This window comes from Mandrillus leucophaeus, unplaced genomic scaffold, assembly GCF_000951045.1.
Source record: "Mandrillus leucophaeus isolate KB7577 unplaced genomic scaffold, Mleu.le_1.0 Scaffold255, whole genome shotgun sequence".
Lineage (NCBI taxonomy): Eukaryota > Metazoa > Chordata > Mammalia > Primates > Cercopithecidae > Mandrillus > Mandrillus leucophaeus.
In genome coordinates, this window is record NW_012102643.1 from 2671156 (window position 1) to 2681290 (window position 10135).

The 10135-nt window shown below is 43.5% G+C and overlaps 1 protein-coding gene across 1 annotated transcript; it reads left to right on the top strand.

Moving 5' to 3' along the window:
* The first annotated feature begins 272 nt into the window (after positions 1 to 272).
* Positions 273 to 3454, top strand: SPINT3 (serine peptidase inhibitor, Kunitz type, 3). The gene is made up of 2 exons (XM_011983818.1): positions 273 to 358; positions 3083 to 3454. Exons 1-2 carry the CDS (start codon positions 283 to 285, stop codon positions 3274 to 3276), a joined length of 270 nt encoding a protein of 89 aa, XP_011839208.1. The 5' UTR covers positions 273 to 282; the 3' UTR covers positions 3277 to 3454.
* Positions 3455 to 10135: the final 6681 nt, after the last annotated feature.

Here is a 10135-nt window from a genome sequence, read left to right on the forward strand (position 1 = left end):
AAATAAAAGGTACTAAAAAATGGCTGCTGTCTTTTTAGTATTGTGAAAAGGGCTTCCACACTGAAGTGGTACTAAAGTAGCCTGGTTGGCCAGATCAGATAAGGCCAGGAGGAGAGAGGCGAAGCTGTGCTTTGGATGAACACTCTGTTCCTGAGGCAGCCCAGCCCCATGAAAAGCCTGAGTTAAGGGTGAATGAGCTGGATGTGGGGCCAGGCTCCTCCCCTTGGTCCCTTTTCTCCCTAAAATGGCAACCCCAGGCTGAGCCACTGGCTGAGTGGCACCATGCAGCTTCAGGCCTCTCTCTCGTTTCTCCTGATTCTCACTCTCTGCCTAGAGCTTCGATCAGAACTATCACAAGGTTGGTATAAAATGTGGGATCTCAAAGAGTAGACTGGGAATCAGGCTGAGGGTGGGTAGTGGTGGGGGAGGTGGTGCAGCACCAACAGAACCCATTTCTTACCTTACTGGATTGAGAGTCAATTCAGTTCAAGTCACTTCATCAGATATATGTTGGGCACATAGTATGTGCCAGGCACTGTCCTAGGTGCTGGGGTTAAAGCAAGGAGCCTAAGACCCTGCCTTTGTGAAATTAAGATGCTAATGGGAGAGAGACATACAATACCTAATACACATGATAGATGATCAAAGTGCTATAGAAAATAAAATAAGTAAAGCAGGAAAAGGGGCCTTCAACATCTGGGGTGGGGCTGGTGGCAGGCAAGGAGAGGTTGGGAAAAGGAGATCAGAGCCAGAATTTGAGAGTGAGGAACTTAGCCAAGTTAGATGCACTTGTCAGAAACGGCTCCTTCCTGGACCACTTTCTCGGTGGAAGCTTGGAATCTGCAAATGGAAGTGAGGCGATGAAGTGCAGTTATAGCTAAGATAATCTGCTGGAAATGGGGATGGTAGGCAGCAGTTTCCAAGATTTTTAAGCAGCCAGTAGGATTCCCTGTATAAAAATGCATATTAGAATACACAAAAGGGTAAGAAAGAAAGTAAAAAATTATCGAAATCTTACCTTCTGGAGATTATCACTGTCAATGTGCCAGTGAACATCCTTGCACATGCAAGCATAGTTCTTTGCATGTATGTACATGGAGCTATTAATGATAGATTCTTAGATATAAATGGAACCCTAAACCTCCCTAAACATCTAACCCTATAGATGAGTGGTCTGGAGTTTGTGCCCTAGTCCAACAGCAGTAGCAGCAGCAGCATCAACTAGAAACATACTAGTTCCTAGTCCCACCTGATCAGAAACTGTGGAGGTACGTCTCTCTAACAAGCCTTCCAGATGATTCTGATGCATATTCGAGTTTGAAAACATCTGCCTTAAGTAAGAAGAATGTAGTGGTTTACAGGATGAGCATACCTGGAGTCAGACACACCTGGGTTCTGGTCCTGGCTCCTCTACTTACAAACTCTGTGCCTCAGGAACATCATTTATAGCCTTTCTGAGCATCAGTTTCTTCTAAAAAAAAGGTTAACCACCTTTTCTGATGTATGTCAAATAGTCTGATGTATGTCAAGCTCTCAGTATAACTTAGCTCTTAATAGGTTCTTGTAAAGCACTTAGAACAGCTTCTGTCACACTCAAAACACACACACACGGTGTCATTATCTACTTTACATAAAAAAGAAACAAGTCAAGTGATTTTCCTTTGGTTTAATGGAATGGAAGAGCAGAGAAGCAAGACTGAGAAAATTAAGAGCAGATGGGACTCCAGCCCCTACAGAGTCACCTGTAAGGGTCTAAAAGCCAATGCTGCTACAACTAGGATGTCTTAAGAACATGCCCCTCCACCTCCCACCTTGATTGGATAAGCTATTCTGTCTCCTTCCCATTCTCCTTCACCCTTAGCGTTAGCCTTGCAGGTAGGAGGATGAGACAGAGCCTGAATCTTTCCAAGTCCTAGGTTGCTGCCTGAAGTTCCACCATAGGTGTGATCATTCATCTGTCCATTCACTCATTTTACAACAACCAAGATGGATGGAGAACCTGCAAGCCTTTGCAGTCGAACCATGCTGGGTTTGATTCTTGGTCCTACTGCTTCCTAGCCTGACATTAGGACAGGTACTTCATTTCTCTGGGCTTAGTTTCCTCATGTAATGTTGGAAGTTCTACTAGCTACCACGAAGAGTAAAACTGCCCACATGGTGACAGAAACATACAAGGAGGGCACAAAGAAACTTCTAATCCTGCCCCAGAGGAGCTCAGTGGTGGTGGTGGTGGTGGTGGTGGTAGTGGTGGTGGTAGCAGTCGTGGTGGTGGTGGTCTATTAATAAATATTTGCTAAGAACTGAGAACTAGGCCTGTGTTAGGCACTAAGGCTGCAGAAATGAGTACAATGAGGTCCCTTTTCTCAAGAGTCTTATTGGTTAAGCAATAGAATGATTAAGAGTAGCTACTATTTACTGACTTATTTTCTATTTATCAATGCTTTTCACTGGTAATCTCTAACCCTTCAATAAACCAAAAATGTGGATATTATACCAGCATTTTTGCAATGAAGGAAATTCAATGTCAATGAGATAAGTCATTTGTCCAAGATCACATAGCTAGAAGATAATTGAGACAAGTTTGAACCCTCTGAGATTCAATCTTGCTGTCAGATTCAAAGTCTGTTTTCCTTCTGTCACGGGATATCGATTCTAGAATTGATTATGAGACAGGAGGTAGGAACCTGAGGATCTTTATTATCAAATCCTATAAAATCAGATCTGGAAGGGCACTCAGAGATGATGGGGTTCAACTCCTTGATTTTACAAATGAAGAAATGGAGACATGAAGAAGTTAGGTTTATACAACATCACACAGCAGCAAGTGGTTTGACTACAATCTCAATCCACTTGAATTGGGTTCTCAAGCCTGTGATTCTCACCATATCAGGCTACTCTCAGAAGTGAAAATGTCAACTTCTGTGCAAACAGATCAGACCACGGCTGGGCAGAAAGAGGTACAGAGCATAGCCATTGTGGATGAGCTCACAATTGTGCCCAGGGCTGTCACAGCCCCTGGCATATGAGGCAAACAAGGGGAAGGTGATGGGTTTGGTCTCCTTCAAACACTTTCTCTCTTCAGACACTATCACGGATCTCCTCCCAAATGTATGCTCTTTTCCTATGGAAAAGGGCCCTTGTCAAGCCTACATGATTCGATGGTTTTTCAACTCTGAAACTGGTGAATGTGAATTATTTGCTTACGGAGGCTGCAGAGGCAACAGCAACAACTTTTCGAGGAAGGAAGAATGTGAGAAAATGTGCAAGTTCACCTGATTTTCTAACAAGAACACAGCCTTCCATGGATTTGGGATTGATCTGAGGTCCATAGAAGGTATTTTTTTTTTTTTTTGTGAACAAGAGATTCATTCCTCTACCCCTACATTTATTCTCCCTGATGTGCTCCTAAAAATGCTTCATCTCTGTGCCCGAAATTCTATAAATGTTGCAATCAAGTTTAAAATCTCAAGACCTCCTTTTTAAAACATACACGTACTTACAAATACACTGGGGAAATTCAGAGCAGTCATTCACACTTTAGTATGAAGTACTGCTTAACCCACTGGGAGATAAAGGTTTTGAAGGAGAAAGGGGTGGATTTGGAAATTTGGGTAAGATATTGGAAGGGCCTATATTGGACAAGGAGGGGATTTCTAGTCTTGTGAAATAAGACACAAGGAAACAACAGAAACCAGGGAAGAAAGGGGAATTGGGGAGAAACTGAGGATGTTAAGGATATGTTAATTAAAAAAAAAAAAAAGTAGTGGGCCGGGCATGGTGGCTCACACCTGTAATCCTAGCACTTTGAGAAGCTGAGTGAGGCGGGTGGATCACGAGGTCAAGAGATCGAGACCATCCTGGCCAACATGGTGAAACCCCATCTCTACTAAAAGTACAAAAATTAGCTGGGTGTGGTGGCTCACGCTACTACACTACATAGTCCCAGCTACTCGGGAGGCTGAGGCAGGAGAATGCTTGAACCCAGGAGGCAGAGATTGCAGTGAGCTGAGATCATGCCATTGCACTCCAGCTTGGTGACAGAGTGAGACTCGGTTTAAAAAAAAAATGAATTTTTATGAAAGTTATTATCTACTAAGGCTAAACTACATCTTCCTGCCAAGGGTTACACGGGGAGAGGAGTGAAGAGCCCTGGTTCTAGAGTTTTTTGGTTTGCCTTAAGCAACACCAATTACAACAACTTGGAGGGAGAGGAGAAAAACACAGGAATCATCTCATTCATTTATTTCAAGAGGGCCCACAGATGGGGAGGGACTTCTTTAAGATCACAAGGTGGGAATGAAACAGAGGCATCCTTGGTCTCGCCAAAAGGTCTCTTCCATTGCATTGTAATCCCCCCAATCCATAATTTTTCCAGACTTCCTCCGGGATGGAGGGCAGAATTGAAGAGGGAGCATTCATGTGGGCACTGTCCCTTATTTACCACTCTGATTCAGGGTCCTCCCCCAAAGTCCAAGTCAGCTCCTTCCCATTGCCCAAGGAACAATAACTCGAAGCCATTATGCCAGGCCCCATGCTAAGCTCTTCATAAATAATACACATAAACCTCAGGTTAACCCTAAAAAATCAGTTTACTACTCAAAGCATGCTCCAGGAACAGGTAGCTTCCAGGTCACCTGAGAACTTGTTAGAAATGCGGAATCTCATGACCAGCCTCGTAACAAGATTCCTGGGTGATTTGTGGGCACACTCAAGTTTAGGAAGCAGTGGTAGATGAGGAAACAAGGATAAAACAGAGCAGTAATGTTTCCAGGGCCACACAGCTGGAAAGTGGCAGAGCTGGTCATTGAACTCTTGTCAGTACATTTGCAAAGTCCCTGGTATAATGGCTACGCTTCACTCTGTCATGGATCTCAGAATTTCCCCCATGGGGCTGATTTCCAGTTAAAGGTTTTATCAGAAAAATTTTAAAACACCAAGTTATGCTGCCAAGGCAACAAACACATCTCCCTTTTGTGGAGGACACCAGGAAGCAGGATTCCTGGATCATCTCTGGGAAGAGTCTGAGACAAAATCCTAAATGTCTCCCATGGCCGCTGTCTTCTTTTTCCAGGTTGGAGAGCAGCAGTCACACAACCTACTGAGGACTTCCACAAAAGAGAGATTGCCTCATTCCTAGCCCCTGGGCTCCATTCCACCCACCCCCACTCCCTCTTCCCTTCTCAACATTTCACAAGAGGGAGCATTCTCCATGGCTAACACCAATCAGATACTTTGTCTTACCAAAATGTCCTAGAAATTCCTGAATTGCTCAACACCTAAATCACTGGCTTTAAGCTCTGTCTCCTACTCATGAAACACCAGAACTATCTGGCCTTGAGATTCAGAAAATGTGATCATTGTCTCTATAATTCAATTGCGTCTGCATTCACCACCCCATCCTGTCATAGAACCCTAACTTCAGGCTCGTGTACCCAATGTACAGCTGATGCCAACACTGACACACAGGTGCTTGGAAATAGAGAAACATTTATCTAATTTGGTCAAAGCAAGAAGGCAGGAGGGCAAGATCTCTCCTATTTACCTTAAGAAAAAGAAGCAGAGAGTTATGTGGCTACAGAGTAGGAGACGGGGAGTTTCAGGGAACCAAGGGGGGAAAGTCTGTGTTTCTTCACTCTCAGATAACACCTGAAACAACCAGACTTCTAGGAGTCAGCAGCTTGTTGCAACATCCTTGAAGACATTTATTTCTTCTTGGATACTTTCTTTGTGACCCTGAAGTTAACCCCCCCTGCTTGACAGAGAAACAGTACATCAGCAGTTTATAATTATGTTGTGGGAACAAGGAATATTGGGTAAAAAGCAAGTGCAAGCAAACACAAGGGCCTGATCAGAATTTTCATTATTTCAGTCACTAAAAATGCTGGGATGCTGAGAGCTCAAGGGGCCCTGTTACAAATCCCCACTGCCTTTTTCCATTCCTCATTTATGTAGGAAAAGGGGTGTCATTCTTTTCTGGCTACTTCCTGCTGAAAAGGTGCAAAGGTGTGGAAACTGAAGAGCGGCACCTATCCACCTGAAGTTGAAAGTATTTCCAGCGGCCGGGCCCATATCCTGCATACTGCAATTCCATTATCTGGGTGCCGTTACCTATTATAGTCTTGGAACAGCATCTTAATCTATATTTGATGATGACATTAATGAAAACATGAGTTACAATAACGATAAGATAGATGGATGAGCCAAAAGTAATGATACCAGAAAATATAGATCGGATCCCTTGTGAGATCCAAGAAAACAATCCAGAATACCAATCACCTAATCCTAGTTAATCTTCTTTTATCTGTTGCCACCATGAAGTTTGCTCTCTTATTGTATTTACATGCATTTCAACTTCAGCTGAGGTGTTAATATAAGTGAAACAGGAGGAGTTGGCCTTATTCAGCCAGCAGGTAATCTAATGCGATCCCATTATCTAAACAACTTACAACTTTAGCTACAGAATCCAAAGACTTGCTGTGCTGTGATAGCAGCACGTTTCATTAGCTCTAACCCTTAAAGTAACGGACACATTTCTAAGCACGTGGTGATGAGCAGCCCAAAGTATATCTGAAGAAGTACCCTGTGTCATCAGGAATCCTGGCAAATCTGCTTCAGAGACCACCCTGTCCCCGACAGACAGACTCTCCTTCCAGAATTCCTTGGGAGACCCTGGGCAACAGTTTTAGGGAATTTGTCCAGTGTTTGGTAACACTTTCATTATGTACCAAGAAAGATGTCACTGAGTATCCTAATAAACATTGTCCATGATCTCCTCTCCTAATGCACCTACAGGCCCAGGGTTGGTTTTCCTGACTGCAGATAGAAACATATCCCTCAGGAGCAGGCCGGGTATGGTGGCTCACATCTGTAATTCCAGCACTTTGGGAGGCCAAGGTGAGTGGGTCACCTGAGGTCAGGAGTTCAAGACCAGCCTGGCCAACAGCAAAACCATGGCTCTACTAAAAATACAAAAATTAGCTGGCTATGGTGGTAAATGCCTGTAATCCCAGCTACTCAGGAGGCTGAGGCATGAGAATTGCTTGAACCCGGGAGTGGGAGTTTGCAGTGAACTGAGACAGTGCCACTGCACTCCAGCCTAGGTAACAGAGGGAAACTCTGTCTCAAAAAGAAAGGAAAGGAAAGGAAAGGAGAGGAGAGGAGAGAAGAGAAGAGGAGAGAAGAGGAGAGGGGAGGAGAGGGGAGGAGAGGGGAGGAGAGGGGAGGAGAGGGGAGGAGAGGGGAGGGGAGGGGAAGGGAAGGGAAGGGAAGGGAAGGGAAGGGAAGGGAAGGGAAGGGAAAAGAAACATATTCCTCAGGAACACAAGGCACAGTGTCAGTAGTTGAGGCAGTCATTAAAGCCACATTCCCTGCCCCTGGATCTGTTAGACAGTTGCCACACTCAGGTAAGGCTGGGCCTATCTATTGTCCTTCCTGTGCAATGAAACTAGGGTCAAGTGGGGTGCTATCCAGATCACTATCCAGTGAGAATTGTCACAAAGGTCATGGTGACTCACCCAGGAAATGCAAATCCAAAAGTACACCGAAGTCAGGTACATGTCTTCACTCCAAGTGATCCTTGTACCAAAAGTGGTCACTACTGGCAGGAAAGGAACCAGTGAGGGGTGTACCCCAGGCAAGGCGCCTGGGCAGCTTTGGGGACTCCCTGTGCATGCAGATCCTGGCTGGGACTGCCCGGCCATGGGCACAAGGTTCTTCCATGGTCGCCAGAACTGTCATAGAACCCCAGATTCAGGCTTGTGTACCCAATGGGCAGCTGATGCCAACATTGATGCACGGGTGTTTGGAGATGGAGAAAGGTTTATTCAGTGTAACCAAAGCAAGAAGGCAGAAGGTAGGAACTCTCAACTCCACCTTAACAACAACAACAACAAAGTGGGCTTTTAATGTGGCTGGGGAGTAGAGGAGGGGAAGTTTCAGGGAACCAAGGGAAAAGCCTGTGTTTCTTCCGTCTCAGGTAACACCTGGAACAACTAGACCTCTGGGAGTCAACAGCTAGTAACAATATCCTTAAAGGCCTTCATTTCTTCTTGCAAACCTTTTTGTGACCCTGAAGTTATCTCCCCGTTTAACAAAGAAACAGGACATCAGCAACTGTTTGTTTGCAACAAATAATTTTGTTGTGGGAACAAGGAATATTGGGCAAAAAGCAAGTGCAAAACATTTTCATTATTTTAGTCACTAAAAATGCTGGGGTGCTGAAATCTCAAGGGACCACAGTCTCATGACTAAAATTGCATCATTCTATCAATACTCAACAACTCCAGACAAGACACACTTTCAGCACAGGCAGAGATAGACAAGTTAGTCCATACGCTCATACAACACTTATCTGCTGTTCACCCACCCTTTAGTGGTCCATCTATCATCCATTTTTTAAAACGGAAATAGCCTCCCAACTGGTCTCAGGGCTTCAGTCCTTGCTCTCTACAGTTTATTCTTGAAAGAACAGCCAGAAAGATTCTTTATGTCCTGATACTCCGCTACTAACAATCCTTCATTGACTTTTCATCTAACTCAGATTAAAAGCCAAAATCCCTATGAGTACAGTAGTTCCCCCATATTTGTAGTTTCACTGTCTGTGGTTTCAGTTACCCTAGGCCCAAAAATATTAAATGGAAAATTCCAGGAATAAACAATTCATAAGTTTTAAATTGCACATTGTTATTGGGGTGAAATCTTGTGCCATCCTGCTCACAATGTGAATCATCCCTTTGTCCAGTGTATCCACCCTGCACACATTACCTGCCCATTAGTCATTTAGAAACCAACTCAGTTGTCACATCGGCTGTCACAGTATTGTAGTGTTTGTATTCAAGTAACCCTTATTTTACTTAACGCCCACAAAAGCAAGATAAGTGATGCTAGAGTATTGTTATAATTGTTCTGTTTTGCTATTATTGTTGTTAATCTCTTACTATGCCTAATTTATAAATTAAACTTTATTATAACTATATATGTATAGGAGAACAACATAGTGTATATAGGGTTCAATACTATTCGTGGTTTCAGGCATCCATTGAGGGTCTCAGAACACATGCCCCATGGATAAGGGCAGACTACTGAACTTGCCTCAGGTTCCTTCCCAAAGATTTCTGGCAGGTGCTGTGGACAGCACCCCTATTTCCCTTCAGGAATGAAGTGCCTATTACCCCACCTGGGAGTTTGGTAGCTGATGGTTCTCAGCTGAGTTCCTCTCCTCTATGGAAACCAAAGAGTCCAGATACTACTTCTCTCTTTTGACTGGCTGCTTGAGTGTGACTGTGTGACATGAACTTAGCCAGTCAGTTGCTCCTACCCTGGACTTTGGATCTGGAGGGAGTGATGCAAAAACCCAACAACTGTTGAGAAAATTTTTATAATTGTGATGGAGGTGGTGAAAGTCTGGAAGTCAAAGAGCATTGAGTACCTGGCAGTGAAGTGCAATTTGTAGCAAGAATGAAACTCTACTACAAACTCAGATATGCTCAAAATGTCTTTTAAAAAATTGTAATTGGTCCCTGTTTGCAGATGACATAGAGGACATGATTGTATATTTAGAAAACCCCATCATCTCAGCCCAAAATCTCCTTAAGTTGATAAGCAACTTTAGCAAAGTCTCAGGATACAAAGTCAATGTGCAAAAATCACAAGCATTCTTATACACCAATAACAGACAAACACAGAGCCAAATCATGAGTGAACTCCCATTCACAATTGCTTCAAAGAGAATAAAATACCTAGGAATCCAACTAACAAGGGATGTGAAGGACCTCTTCAAGGAGAACTACAAACCACTGCTCAACAAAATAAAAGAGGACACAAACAAATGGAAGAACATTCCATGCTCATGGATATGAAGAATCAATATCTTGAAAATGGCCATACCGCCCTAGGTAATTTATATATTCAATGCCATCCCCATCAAGCTACCAATGACTTTCTTCACAGAATTGGAAAAAATACTTTAAAGTTCATATGGAACAAAAGAGCCCACATTGCCAAGACAATCCTAATCCAAAAGAAGAAAGCTGGAGGCATCATGCTGACTTCAAACTATACTACAAGGCTACAGTAACCAAAACAGCATGGTACTGGTACCAAAACAGAGATATAGACCAATGGAACAGAACAGAGT